Source organism: Priapulus caudatus, unplaced genomic scaffold (assembly GCF_000485595.1).
Source record: "Priapulus caudatus unplaced genomic scaffold, Priapulus_caudatus-5.0.1 Scaffold1200, whole genome shotgun sequence".
Lineage (NCBI taxonomy): Eukaryota > Metazoa > Priapulida > Priapulimorpha > Priapulimorphida > Priapulidae > Priapulus > Priapulus caudatus.
Window position 1 is genome coordinate 100,956 of NW_014578261.1, and position 15,009 is coordinate 115,964.

Here is a 15,009-nt window from a genome sequence, read left to right on the forward strand (position 1 = left end):
CTAAGTCTGAAACAAACAGTTAGATTCGCATTTCTAGTGATTAATGTTAAAAGTAATAAATTAATTTCAAACTTAGTGAACTGATTCGTTATTCTGTAAATTAATTTAAAACTTATAATTTCAATTGTTAGGGTGATGAAGCAAGATTTGAACATGTTCTCAATTAAATTGCAAGTTAGTCAATTGGTTTGTTGCTTTGAAAATAAATTGTACGTTTAGAAAATGAATTTTTACAATGATGTGAAGGAATTTGTATTTCAGGCAAATATTTTTGAAAGTTGTGAATTAATTTGTAAGTTAATAAATTGATTTGTTATTCTGTAAATTGATTTTCAATTTTGAATTTAAATTTCTCGAACAATATAAAGTAATTTGTATTTTTATTAATTAATTTGAAATGTTTTAAATTGATTTAAAATTGTGTATTTGAAATGTTCAAAAAAGATTTTTGAAGGGGATGGCTTTCCATATTTAAGTGTGACTGGGATATTTTGAGGTCTAAAAGCTCGACACGAATCCTTCAAACTGGGTTTAGACTATCGGTTCTTTAACGTTCTATGAACCTCTCTCAGATGTTTAAAGTTTTTACGTTATCGACCGCCGGTCGGCAAACGTTTCAACATTTCACCCGCAATGTGCGCGCGGGCGACGAGGATACGCACTCTTCACGTATTGATCCGCGCCAGTGTGGCGCCGACAGCAAAAACATGTTTTTGCTGTTTTCTGAGTCAACCTGATTGCTGTTCTCTGAGTGACCGCATGGCAAAAACACGATTAATTCGCCGACACAGAGTTGCGAAAATAGAACCTAGTGTAAAGTATGGTTTGCAGATGTTTCAAATAGTAGTTGAGTGATTGGAAATGTAGCGACTGTGATTTCATAATGGGTTGGTCGGCGGTAGCGCGTTTGATGCAGTATGGATGATGGAGATGAGAAACGGTGGAGAGAGAATTGTTGTGTATGTGGGCAGCGGGTGTGGTTGTCCGCGCGCGCGCGACTTTCTTTGTTAGCTAGAAATGTATAAATGGGAGGTCTTGGTTGAAGAGAGAGGTCAAACGTGAGTGTGCGAGGCACTCGGCTGCCTGTCTCTGTGCGTGCGCATGTGGGTTGAGAAACAATAATACTATTTGCTGAACACTACTGCTTGAACTTTGGAGTTCTCCATATTCATCGCTTCAACAAATCTACTTTGAACCGGGTAACGTCATCATCCTCGTTACATTTTTGACGCCGTCGACAGTTAGAACCGAGTTTGCGGACAGAACGCAATTAGATGCTACCACTACAAACGATTCACGAGCCACGGAGCCACGGAAGAAAACTGGAGAAGGAAGAAGAAGATCGGACGAGAGAGCAAGAGAGACAGAAGAAGAGAGAGAAGGAGAGACGGAAGGAAAGGAGGCAATCCCGAGACGCCGAAACAGACAGAGCAACGGAAGCCGAGATAAGAAGCTAAAAGAAAGAAGAGAGCTTGTGCCGTGGTAAGTGGCGTGGTAAGTGTTGCAGATAATGCCGTGGTAAGTGTTGCATTTTTCCTAGTATAAATTTCGCTGTGCTAACGCTGTTTACTGTCGCCTGACTGCTAAGTATACTGACGATATTGCCTGTGCGGACGGTTTGTGCCACAATAGAGCGTTATAGGGTGCATAAGGTATAGAGAGCGTTAGACGGGCTAGGATAGATAGCCGTGGCACGCGTGTGATAAAGGGCGCTAAGGGGGTACTCGCGTCACGCGTCACGTTTAACGCGTGGAAAATACGCGGCTAAAGTTATGTCTCTGTAAAGACAATACACGGTCCGAAAGAAGGACTACGGCGGATTTCTGTGGCAGCATATATACGCTGGGAATCCTCCCGCTTCTTCCCCTTCTTCCCCGCGCCGCCGCCGCCGCCGCCGCCGGGCGAGGGCGGCCGTGGAGCCGCCGCGCCCGTGTCGCGCACAGGCGTGTGCCGGCCGCTGTGCTGCCGCTGCACCCTCTTCTTCGCCTTCCCGCTCTTCCCGATCGCAGCGTAGACTCCGTTGGCGGCCATGATGGATGGCGCGGCGGCGGCGGCGGCGACGGCGGCAGACAGCTGGCCGTTGAGCATGGACTGTACGGGCGGGCTGCGCGCGGCGTACTCCTCGAGGAGCTGTGTAAGCAGGAATGAGCGTTCATGTAGAAATGATGAAGTAGATCCAAACTTGTGTGGTAAACTGTACAACCTTTAATATCTTACACACATCACATCTCCTTACACACAGACAAAGACCCGCGCACACGCGCGGTCGCGCGTGCGTGTACTCCCGCGACCAGAACCAGAATCCTCACTACTCTTACATCTCTCTCTACATATTCCCCAAAAACTCCTACAAACCACATGCACCACGCACATGTACCCGTTCTCCCAGACCGCGTTCTACCCCCATTTCACAATGGCCCTAGAAACTGCCTAACCTAAAACCCGCTTATCCAACGCCCTGTAACATCAATGCAGCCGCCCAATATGCGCGACGCTGCGTCTACGCAGACTAACTGGTCACCAAACAAACCTAGTCTATAGCCTCGCTGACTACTTCATGTAACACGTGCAAAACACATGTTACATTATCTCCCTTTTCCCCAAAACGATGACTACCCTGTCATTGATTCAGCGTCCTCGCTGATCTACACTTTAACCTGAACCTAACCAATTCCAAAAAAATTAACTCAACCTCAAACTCATTCCTAACTCAACCCAATGAGGGAAACGTCTTTCTGCCCGATTAAACAACCCACAATCAATACCCAACATAACAACAATCAAAATACAATAAGAAAACACATATGAAGCGTAGAAAACAAGTAACGATAAAGTTCGATCACAATACAAGTCAGAAACTCAACACATTTGGCATGAACATTCTGATATCGCTGCAATTACTCTCACTATTGCGTCTTTTTATGCTGTAACGTACGTGGCGTATGCGTATACCGACACGCATTACCGAAACCACGTTATATCTGGATTATATTAGCATAATCCCAGGGCACACAGGGGCCCATGCACACAGGCATTAATAAAAACGGCACTGATGTGGTACTTTGTCACTTCCACACATCATACAGCCAACAAAAATTATTATACATCATCCATCATACATCATACATTATACAGCCAACAAAAATACGCAAAACTGATTACATATTTTCGATGAAATGTTTTTGGCTTATAATCAAACTCTAATTGAAGAATGTGTTTAGCGGTCTGACAATATAGTGGAAACGTACCGCTAATGGTTAGCACAAATTCAAGAAAACGATCACAAATTTCTAAACAAAGTTTCACGAGAAAGATTTTCCACACAAAAACGGTCACAAGCATATATCATGAACAAAATATCGCGTACATAAAACAACCATAAACCTACATACATACATACAATGTCAGGTAAACTTGTGAAACAACTGTGTCGGCGTTCCTTATTCAAAGTTTTATTCCGCTCCGCAAGTATATACGCATCGACATAACATAACATGCACCTTTTGAACTGAAACAGGTATAAGGGATAAAAAAAACACGTATGGTGCATGCTTGCATGGTGTATACAGGAAAAACCCTCGAGTATTAAAGGCTCACAATGCGCATCCAAACGCTAATTTCTCCAGTACTAGACTAGCAAATACTTCGTGTCATGCATAATCACACTACCTTATGACAAAATAAACCTCTAGTTGCTCCCATTTCACATGCGCGTTTGCTTAAAACCCACAAGAAAGAGAGTGAGAAAACTGGCTATTCTGGCGCAAACGCCGACTGTTTCCCCAACAAAATAAGCCTCGAAGTTGTGACGTGACGTCACAATGTTTTTATCTTTGGCTGCGCCCGTACGCGCTGTACCGCGGCACCGCTGCACGGTTGCTTGGAGATTGGGTAACTGTCAAACACATCGCAGAATTTTCAACAACATTGGAGGTATTTTCAAAATACCTTTGATAACAACGCGCACAGTGAAATGTGAGGAACTAGAGTTTATTTTGCAAAAGGTAGTATGATTATGCATGACACGAAGTATTTGCCTAGTCTAGTACTGGAGAAATTAGCGTTTGGATGCGCATTGTGAGCCTTTAACGTTTATAACTAACGTTTTCACTTTAATTACGAAATAAATGCCGACACAAGATTGATTCACATACCCATTTTAAGTATTTCCGTCTCGTTCATCTCTTGCGTTCTTGTTCCTTCCGTGTGACTGCATCCTTCTCTTCCTTCGTCGGAATCTATTCTTCCTTTCTGCGTCCTCTCCTCTCCGTTGACAAGCCTTGCCGACGCGGCGGCGACCGCAACGGTCCTCCTTCTCCACGATCTACCAGCCGATTCTCGTCGCCATCGTCATCGTCGTCGGCGCTAGCGCAGCCTGGCTCCCATCTCGTCATCGGAACTAGCTCTTTCCGTCCCTCTCTCTCTCTCTCTCTCGCTCTCCGTCATTCTTCCTCTGTTTCTTTGCTGGCCCATATATCGATATAGTGTCTCGGCTATACTCTCTCCCATCTCATCATCGGAACTAGCTCTTTCCGTCCTTCTCTCCCTCTCTCGCTCTCCGTCAATCTTCCTCTGTTTCGTTGCTGGCTCGTAGATCGATATAATAAAGTATAACATTCGTTGTGTCCGCAAAGGGATACCCAGGTTTTGGACTGTCACGGCAACCAAAATGTAAGCAGGAATGAGCGTTCATGTAGAAATGATGAAGTAGATCCAAACTTGTGTGGTAAACTGTACAACCTTTAATATCTTACACACATCACATCTCCTTACACCGACAATAGACCCGCGCACACGCGCGGGTCGCGCGTGCGTGTACTCGCCGCGACAGAACCAGAATCCTCACTACTCTTACATCTCTCTCTACATATTCCCCAAAAACTCCTACTAACCACATGCACCACGCACATGTACCCGTTCTCCCAGACCGCGCGTTCTACCCCCATTTCACAATGACCCTAGAAACTGCCTAACCTAAAACCCGCTTATCCAACTCCGCTGTAACATCAATGCAGTCCGCCCAATAATATGGCGGCGACGCTGCGTCTACACAGACTAACATGGTCACCAAATAAACCTAGTCTATAGCCTCGCTGACTACTTCATGTAACACATGCAAAACACATGTTACAGCTGGACGGTGTCGTGGTGCAGACGCTCGTGCGCGACGTCGCGCGGCAGACGATCCATCTGGTCGGTACGAAAGCCCAGAAGGCTCATGCGAAATGCGAAATGCGAGATGCGAAATGCGAAATGCGAAATGCGAGATGCGAAATGCGAAATGCGAAATGCGAGATGCGAAATGCGAGATGCGAAATGCGAAATGCGAGATGTGAAATGTAAACTGCGACTTTATGTACAGCGAATCAGCACTTAGCTTTCATCATGTTTACAATGTGACCAATGAAATACCGTTTGACATTCAATGCTTGGGTCCTTGAGGCAAATAAGGGGCGTTCAAGTTGGTAAACAAACTACGTCATTTTGGCGCATACGCAGTTTCTGGTTGACACCAGTCTTAAATATTATTCATGACCTGGGGGTATCGCACGAAAACGGGCTAAGCTAGGCAATTTTGTAAACAATGCTGCTCAGGCAGGCACGCACAGAGAGGGTACACGCACGTACACGCGGGTACACGTACGTACACGCAGATACACGCACGTACACGCGGGTACACGGAGATACACGCACGTACAAGCGGGTACACGCACGACACGCACGCACAACGCGATACACGCAGCGTACACGCGGGTAATCACGCCGTACAAGCGGGTACACGCACGTACACGCGGTACAGCGCGGTACACGCACGTAACGCGGGTACACGCACGTACACGCGGTACACCGCACGTACACGCACGATACACGCGGGTACACGCACGTACACGAGGGTACCCGCGTGTACGTGCGTGTACCTGCGTGTACCCGCGTGTACGTGCGTGTACGTGCGTGTACCTGCGTGTACGTGCGTGTACCTGCGTGTACGTGCGTGTACCCGCGTGTACCTGCGTGTACCGCGTGTACGTGCGTGTATCTGCGTGTACCCGCTATACGTGCGTGTACGTGCGTGTACCTGCGTGTACCCGCGTCTACGTGCGTGTACGCCGCGTGTACGTGCGTGTACGTGCGTGTACCGCGCTGTACGTGCCGTGTACCTGCGTGTACCCGCGTGTACCGTGCGTGTATCTGGGTGTACCCGCTTAATACGTGCGTGTACGTGCGTGTACCTGCGTGTACCCGCGTCTACGCTGGGTGCGTGTACGCTGGCGTGTAGCGTNGTGTACCTGCGTGTACGTTGCGTGCTACCGCGTGTACGTTGGTGAATTGCGTAAACGTGTACGTGGCGTTTAAACTTGCGCTGTAGTGCGTGTACCCGCGTGTACGTGCGATGTGTACTGCGCTTGTACCCGCTTATACGTGCGTGTACGTGCGTGTACCTGCGTCGGTACCCGCTCTTACGTGGTGTACTGCTGTGTGTACGTCCGGCGCGTGGTACCGTGCGATGTACCGTCGTGCGTGTACGCTGCGTGTACCGTGCGCGTCCTGCGTGTACCTGTGCGCTGTACTGCGTGCGTCTGTACCCGTCGTGTACGTGTTGCTGTAGCTAGGTGTACCCTACTGGCGTGTACGTGCGTGTACATGCGTGTACCCGCTGTACTACGTGCGTGTTACGCTGCGGTGTACGTGCGTGTACCGCGGTGTACGTGCGTGTACCTGCGTGTACGTGCGTGTACGCGTGACGTGTCCGTCGTGTACCGTGCGTGTACCTTGCGTGTACGTGCGTGTACCCGCGTGTACGTGCTGTGTACCTGCGTGTACGTCGTGCTCTGTGTACCCGCGTGCTACGTGCGTGTACCTGGTTGTACGTGCGTGACCGGCGTGTACCGCGTTCTACCTGCGCTGCACCTGGCGTGTACGGTGCGTGTACCGGACGTCGTGAACGTGCGTGTTACCTGCGTGTACGTGCGTGTACCCGCCTGTACTGATGCGTGTACCTGCGTGCTACGCGCGTCGCGTGTACGTGCGTGTACCTCGTGACCGGCGTGTCGTGCGTGTCCTCGTGCGTGTACCTGCGTGTACGTTCGGTGTACCGTCGTGTACGTGCGTGTACGGTTCATGCCCGTGCTCGTGCCGGTAGTAAACCTGCGTGACCGTGTACTTGCGTGTGTACCTGCGTGCTTACTGTCTGCGTGTACGTGGTGGTTGGTGTACGCTGGTGTACCGTGACGTGTGTACGTGCGTGTACCGCGTGTTACCTGCGTGTACCTGCGTGTACCCGCGTGTATCGTGGTGTCGTTGCGTGTAGCCTGCGTGTAACGTGCGTGTACCCGCCGCCTGTTACGTGCGATGGTTACCTGCGTGTACCCGCGTGTTCACGTGCGTGTCCGTGCCGTGACTGTGCGTGTACGTGCGTTGTACCTGCGTGTACGTGCGTGTACGTGCGTGTTACGCTGCGTGTACGTGCGTGTACCCGCGTGTACGTGCGGTACTGGCGTGTGCCAGCGTGTGCGTGCGTGTACGTGGTGTACTCGTGATACGGCTGTAGCCTGCGTGTTACCTGCGTGTACCGAGCGTGTACCCGCGATGTACCTGCGATGTACCGACCGTGTACCGCGTGTACCGTGCGTGTACGTGACGTGTACCGCGGATTACGTAGTGCTGTACCCGCGTGCTAATGTGCGTGTACCCGGGTACTGTTGCGATGTATCGCGTGTACGTGGCGTGTCTCGTGCGTGTCCCGCTTAGTGACTGTGCGTGTAATTCCGTGTACCCGCGTGTACGTGGATGTATCTGCGTGTACGTACGTGTACCCGCGGTACGTGCGTGTACCCTCTCGTGTGCGTGCCTGCACTGAGCAGCCATTGGCTTTACAAAATTGACCTGACTTAGTCCTCGTTTTCGCTGCGGATGACCCCCAGGTCATGAAATAATATTTAAGGACTGGTGTCAACCAGAAACTGCGGCATTGCGCCAAAATGACGTAGTTTGTTTACCAACTGAACCCGCTTACTTTGTCTCGCAAGGACCAAGCAGTGAATGTTCAAACGTATTTCATTGGTTCACAATTGGTAAACATGATGAAAGCTAAGGCTGATTGCCTGTATCATAAAGAGCGCAGTTACATTCACGATCTCGCATGATTCACTTTCGCATCTCGCATAGTTCGCATTTCGCATTTTCGGCATCTCGCATTCGCATCTCGCATTTCGCATTTCGCATTTCGCATGGCCTTCGTGGGCTTTCGTAAAACAGTGTTGATATTGTTTGACGCGCACACGCTGTGTTTTGGGCTGCGCCATCAGCACGGCGTGCCGATGGCGCAGCACAAACACGAGCGTGTGCGGCACTTTAGGAGATTTAGGAGATTAGGCACCCCGTCAATATACAGTACTATTATATGTTGCCTTGAGCCCTATACAGGGGCGCAGGAAACGGCGGGGGCGTGCCCCCCACCAAATTTTACTGTTGCCCCCAGGACTGCCATGCCCCCCCACTGAAAATTCCATTGCTTGATAAAAAAATCGATATTAAAACAATGCCGTTAGAAACAGTATAATACAAAGAAAAGTTATATATTGTGCCCCCCGACCGAAAATGTAAAGTCCCCCATGCCCCACACCGCTGAAAAAATTCCCGTAGCTACGCCATCTGGCCCCCATGCACTATTTATAGATTAATGCCTCTTGTTGGGGCACTATAGTGCTATGCTGGCTCATTGTGTTGCTGAGGGAAGCGTCATATGTGCCGAGCGGTAGCGAGAGGCATTAATGTTTTTAGTGCATCACATGACTTTGCAATCTACTTCGGCAAATATGAGTGAATAAGACAAGTTATTAAACTAACAATTTCAATTTGTATTAAAACCAATGCGTACAGGCCGTAGCCAGCTTTATATTGGGAGGGGGGGGTGGTTTCGTTTTTCAATGTGGCATTTGTCGGCCAGGGACGTGTACAGGATTTGTTACCGCGGGCGTCTACCGATATAAGCCCAAGTGCGAGCACGCGAAGATGGGGGTCTGCGGGGTCTAGAAACTTTTTTTTAATCACCCTCAGATGCGTTTTCTGCGCGAGCAAGGGGGGTGGGGGTCCGGACTCCCTGGACCCACCCTTGTAAACCGCCCTGGCGGAGCGCGAACGCGACAAGGCGAGAGAGCAAAGGCGGCCGACGGGCGAGGTGTGGGAGGGGGTGTTCACCATTGTTTACCCTCCAGCACGATTGGAGATTTGTGCCGACATTATATACACTTAAAATGAAAGCGACTGAGGTGAAATGCTTGAGCAATTCTTTGGCTTGGTGGGGGCTTCGGGGAGGCGGGTTCGCGTTCGAACCTCCCGAACCCCCCCCTGGCCTTACGGTGCTGGTTATAAATAACAATGCGTCGAGCAAGCAATAGTGCCGCCGTCTGGAATTTCAACGGATTATATCATGTAGATGCACTGAAATCTATTATTACAATCTATACCGGTATAGGTGGCCTTAGGCCCCATTAACAAATATAACGACCGGCAACACTATAAACGTGCCTACTAATAACTCTAACCGATGTGCCTGCCTGGCGCTTGCTCTGTTTTTCCTATATTATGCTATATCTATGCCTATGGGTAATACAATCAGGCATATCCATGGTACTTGTTTTAGCATTACTAAAATGCCGGTAAAAAAGAAACAATTTTCGGTTGCGAAGGGATAGTTTCGGGGACGCTGACGGGGGCTGGAGGCTACCGGCGGGGCGGACGAGGTGGCCTAAAGCCACCACTTGGATTTGCAATATCTGTCGCCTGCAGTCATTCGTTGTCAGCTTAGCAAATGCGCTATGAGCTAATTTAATGCCCTCAGCTGCATTTAGTCGATCTGTGAGCTCACCAAAACATGCTTGCCCGCTTTATATATAATATATATATATATTTATTTATTTATTATATATATATATATATATATATATATATATATTACAGATATAAAACCAACGTAGCTTGCACTCAGCGAAATGTCTGTATATCTATATACGTTATCACCAAGGAACCGCAGATACTGTTGGCAAACAATGTTTTTTTTCTCTCGTAAAATCGCGGTTTAACTATGTTTACTCCGTGGAAGGCCCTTGTGGCGCAATCGGTTAGCGCGCCGTACTTATAGACAGTATATCGTCTCTGAGACATGCGGAGGCTGTGAGTTCGAGCCTCACCTAGGGCAGCCATTGAATTTTAATTAATTAATTAAAATAGAGGTAGGGAGAGAGAGACACAGGTACATTGATTGTGCATGCAAAGAGGTAGGGAGAGAGAGACACAGGTACATTGATTGTGCATGCAGGCCCTTGTGGCGCAATCGGTTAGCGCGCCGTACTTATAGACAGTATATCGTCTCTGAGACATGCGGAGGCTGTGAGTTCGACCCTCACCTAGGGCAGCAGGCGTTGTTTTTATTTGATAGCGCTAAGGAGATAAGAGGAAGCGTTATAAAAGGAAGACTACCGATTTAACATTATTAGAAGGTTAAAATATACTTGCGGAAGGTATTATTTAATCTAATACTACTAACAAGAGCAATCGGAGATAGCAATTTACCTCCGCCACAGCGTAGCAGTCCCCCCCCCCCATCTTGCTGGTACACCCAAAACAATCGCTTCTGCGTACACATAACTGTATGCTGTTTTCCTCGATTTCGCGGATGATCACTTCCTACACGACAATTTCTAAACAATTTAGTATAGAAGACAATTTTTAAGACCAGCGAACCTTCCTTCAATCGCGGTTTAGCCGTGTCATCTAGGTTCTATGTACTTTTATAACCCAATATTAACCATTTCCATGTGTATGTTTAAAGGACATGTTTTCTTTTTTGCAGGGAATCCTTGGCGCTATCAGACTCGCAAAAGATGTTCAAGGAGAGATCACGGAGTTTGGGATTCGAATAACCAAGCTATCCATTATTCTGAACAATGATAAAACACGATCTCAGAACGAAAAGGAGCCGAATTTTGTAGAAGAGTTGGAAGCAGTTCTCACTGAATCATTTGAGTTCATTATGAAATGCTGTAAACCAAATGCGAGTGGCCGTGATAAACTGTGGCAGATTGTCTTATCACATTCAAACGACGAGCAGCTAAAGAATCTGAAGGCTAGAATCGAAGAGATTTTACACGACACTAGTTACGCGAAACAGGAAAACATTTGCAGATCCCTTGCCAACCTTTATGAGGCACAGGAGTCAGCTAAGAGGAAGGCACTCGTTTCTACGCTGAAATCCTACCACATCGATTTTCTCCGTTTCATCTACAACGAACACAACGTCGACACGGATACGTATCAAGAGCAGACGGAGGTTCTGCGCAGTATAGACGCGTGGTTTAATAACGAAGAGGGCGAAGTCACAGAGGACGACGGACGCAATCGGGTGTTTGTGATTTCCGCGGAACAAGGCTCTGGTAAGACAACTCTCGCCGCCGCCGTCTGTCGCCGATTCATGCTTCGCATGCTGTCAGCCTTCTTCTTTGAGTATAACGACAGTCGTAGGAACAATCTGAGACACATGATTCTCGCTGTAGCTTTCCAACTGTACAGAAAAATCAACGACACCTACATCAAGCTGATACCGGAGACGTGTCTGGACGATGTCGGAAATGCCGATTTCAATTATCTACACGATAACCTCATCAGTAACCACCTGTCTGCTCTCAATAGGTTTTCAGATAAAATGCTGCTTGTTATCGATGGTGCCGATGAATGCTGCCTCGAGAATCAAAAGTTGCTCATCAACTTCATTAAGGGATTCCATTCGAAAACGCCAAAGTGGCTATACCTGCTTGTGACCACGAGGCCTGTACATAACATAGTCGATGGCCTGTCGGGCACTGAGAGGCTGATCCTAGAGAGAAATGGCATCCCGGGAAACGACAGAACCATGGCCGCGTATCTTGCGGAGCAACTGGTGAAGATCTATCAGACGAACGATGAAATCCACAAAGCTGCCGAGTTAATTTGTCAAGACGGTCCAAATTTCCGCTACGCTGACTGTGTGATTAGTGAGTTACAGCGACGACGAAACGCTGGCCAGGTGCTGGCAGTCTCTGACATGGAAGAACTCATAAAACACGTCCATTCGCTCTCTGAATTCTACAGGCGAGATTTTCAGATGCTCAAGAACGAGATCAATGACATTAGTAAATACAAGAGTCTGTTGGCTGTTGTAATAGCTTGCCAGGAGCCACTGCACGTAAACATTTTAAATTACTACATCGGCCTTCTGGATCTGAAGAAAGATGCGAACGAAATTCTTTCCGTGATATCCAGACACGTGAATATTACGAATAGCAGAGTTCACTTCTGTCACAAGTCCGTGCGAGACTGGCTCCTAGATTCGACTCACCACGGGTCTGCGAATATCGTGCATGACGGTCACCTAGAGCTAGGGCAACTTTGCACGAAAGCGCTCCAGTTATTCTATAGCGGCAAGCCAGACAGATGCCCTGAACTGCTCGAATATGCGATCCAACATGCAATTCATCATTACACAGAAGTGGACGGATTCGAGAACGAGGTGACCAAAATGATGTGCAATCTGAAGTACATCGAGAGAAAGCTGCGCACTCCGTCACCCAACATGGCCGCCGTCCTGCTGCAAGACTATTGCCACGAGCACATCTCAGAATCAAACAACAACAAGGTGACGCTGCAAAATTATCTTAAGCTTCGTCGCAAAAAGGAGAAAATCAACGACTACCAGAAGTTTGTTTCGATCAACGCTCGAGCCCTCCAAGAATGTCCGCAGCTCGTATACCAGTGCGCTGCGAACCACACCGCCGAGGTCGAGGACCTGAAGGAGCAGGCCGAGGAATGGACGAGTAACAACTCATGGATTGAGATCATGCTTGACCCGCGAGCTGCGCGCACTATCAACCTATCGGCTTCGTTTAGCAACAACGTCTGGGCCATAGACCTCTTACCACAGTCCAACCTTCTTATCTGCTGCACATCGGACGTCAATAACCTCGACATGGCGGGTCCCGGTGCCGAGCTCCACCTGGTGGCACGTTAAACTGCCCAGTTCTACCTGGTGGCACGTTGAACTGCCCAGCTCCACCTGCCGGCACGTTGAACTGCCGAGCTCCACCTGGTGGACATTGAGACCTTCACCACTCTTTCGTCAGTACCTTTGGATAACCACTTAAACGTGCCGATAGTGAAGTGGGACTATTTCAAGAATTACGCGCATTGCAAAGCATTCAGGCGCGATGGAGAGGTCGGAGTTCTGTTTGGTTCGCGAGAATTCGTGGCCGTGGTGGATAAGAACAGCAACGAAGTGAAAATTGTGAAATCGCACCTGATGATCGGCGATACCTGGGAGTATTTTCCCACCTGCTGTAACGTAATAGCTAACCTCGTCGCCTTTGGTCTCTATAAAAAAGTTCTAGCATCAAACGATACCGAACAACAGTCTGACTCAGCTGCATCGCCACAAAGCGCTATTATTGTGCAAGACATCTCCAGTGGGGTGATACTGCGCCGATTTCAGCAATTGACTAACAGCATAATTAGCTGCTGTAAATTCAGCGAGAACGGTGAATTCGTTCTCTCCTACAGTCTCGGCGAAGACAAAATCCGAATGTGGAATATCGACACGGAAGAATTGTACTCGACCGAGATTTCTGTGCCAAATTCAACGCATCTCGATTTTCACGTTGTCGACAACGATTGCCTCATCATTCACTCGATCAGCGGAGATCAACAAACGATTGTAAATGTGTGGCGAGACGGCACCGTGATCGAAATCATACGTTATGTCGGCGAGGTGCCTATTGGAGTATACTACGTACCTGCCGTCGAACGTGCTGTCATAGTGGAACCTGGAGATAATCGATGGGCCGCCAAATCAATGAAAGTGTCGCTGATCAATCCTTGGTCATCAGAACCTCAAAATATAGAACGCGTGCTGGATAGCACGGAGGAAAGCTTTATGTCGTACTTGGGTGGCGTTATCGGCTTGCTCGTTACCAGTAAAGAGGATCAGCTGGACCGACTCGTCTATCGAGCAGGAAAGCGCGTCGGCTCGTATCGTATGAATGACGTCATGACGGCGACGCACGTGTCTAGGGATGACGTCGACACGGCCGGCGATAAGTTCTACGACAGTGTGTTCACTTCGAACGGAAGCATGTTGGTTTTACAAACAATTTACAAAGACGCGGGAAAAATTAAGCTTGACCTGCTGGATTCCAAAACCATCGTTAAATCCTCCCCAATGGCGAACACAGTGGAGATGCCAGAGAGCGACTACGCGGTCTTTCGCCTGAAACCAATAATCTCCAATGACGATACCATGGTTCTCGTCGATTCTGGAAGGTCTAAACTAGAAGTGGGGCGAAGTAAAATATACGTCTGGAACATGGAGACCGGTAAAATCAGAAAGCTGGCGAATCCCAGCATTAGTGATGGTGATTATCACATCAAGTGTTTCTCCTTCTCTCCCGACAGTCGCATGATTTTCGTTAGCTTTAAGCAGGCGCTAGTTAACGAAGACGCTGTCGATGTCTTCAACGCTGATTACGCAAGCTACGTGAAACAGTACACGAACCGAGGTGCGTTCATCCTCTACATGGAACCCAAGCAGCAGGAGGCGGCCACCTACACGAGTAAGGGCAAACTCTGCTTCTGGAATTGGGAGTCTGGTGAGATGAAGCACACCAACGAGGCGCACTCTGTTATCAGTCACGGCATCACTAACAGGGATAGTCTAGCGATGCCCGCTGCGTGGCACCAGGCTTCCGAGAAGATTGCGGTCGTACAGGTAAGGCTATTGCACAACGCATTTCGAAAGCAATATACGCACGTATGCATGCACGCACACACTCAGACGCACACACACACGCAAGCACGCACGCATGCATTCACACACACACACACACACACACACACACACACACACACACACACACACACACACACACACACACACACACACACACACACACACGACACACACACACACACACACACACACACGAC

General features: G+C 48.4%; 1 protein-coding gene and 2 non-coding genes across 3 annotated transcripts in view; all 3 read left to right on the forward strand.

The window, feature by feature from the left end:
• The first annotated feature begins 10,102 nt into the window (after positions 1-10,102).
• Trnai-uau lies at positions 10,103-10,198 on the forward strand. Its single transcript has 2 exons — positions 10,103-10,140; positions 10,163-10,198. It is a non-coding gene; the product is annotated as a tRNA-Ile (tRNA).
• Positions 10,199-10,318: 120 nt separating this feature from the next.
• On the forward strand, positions 10,319-10,414 carry Trnai-uau. The gene is made up of 2 exons: positions 10,319-10,356; positions 10,379-10,414. It is a non-coding gene; the product is annotated as a tRNA-Ile (tRNA).
• Positions 10,415-13,110: 2,696 nt separating this feature from the next.
• Positions 13,111-15,009, forward strand: part of LOC106815784 — a 2,994-nt gene continuing 1,095 nt past the window's right edge. The window contains exon 1 of the mRNA XM_014820292.1: positions 13,111-14,791. Coding sequence (XP_014675778.1) covers positions 13,331-14,791 — 1,461 coding nt within the window. The 5' untranslated portion in view covers positions 13,111-13,330. The remainder of the gene's footprint in view (positions 14,792-15,009) is intronic.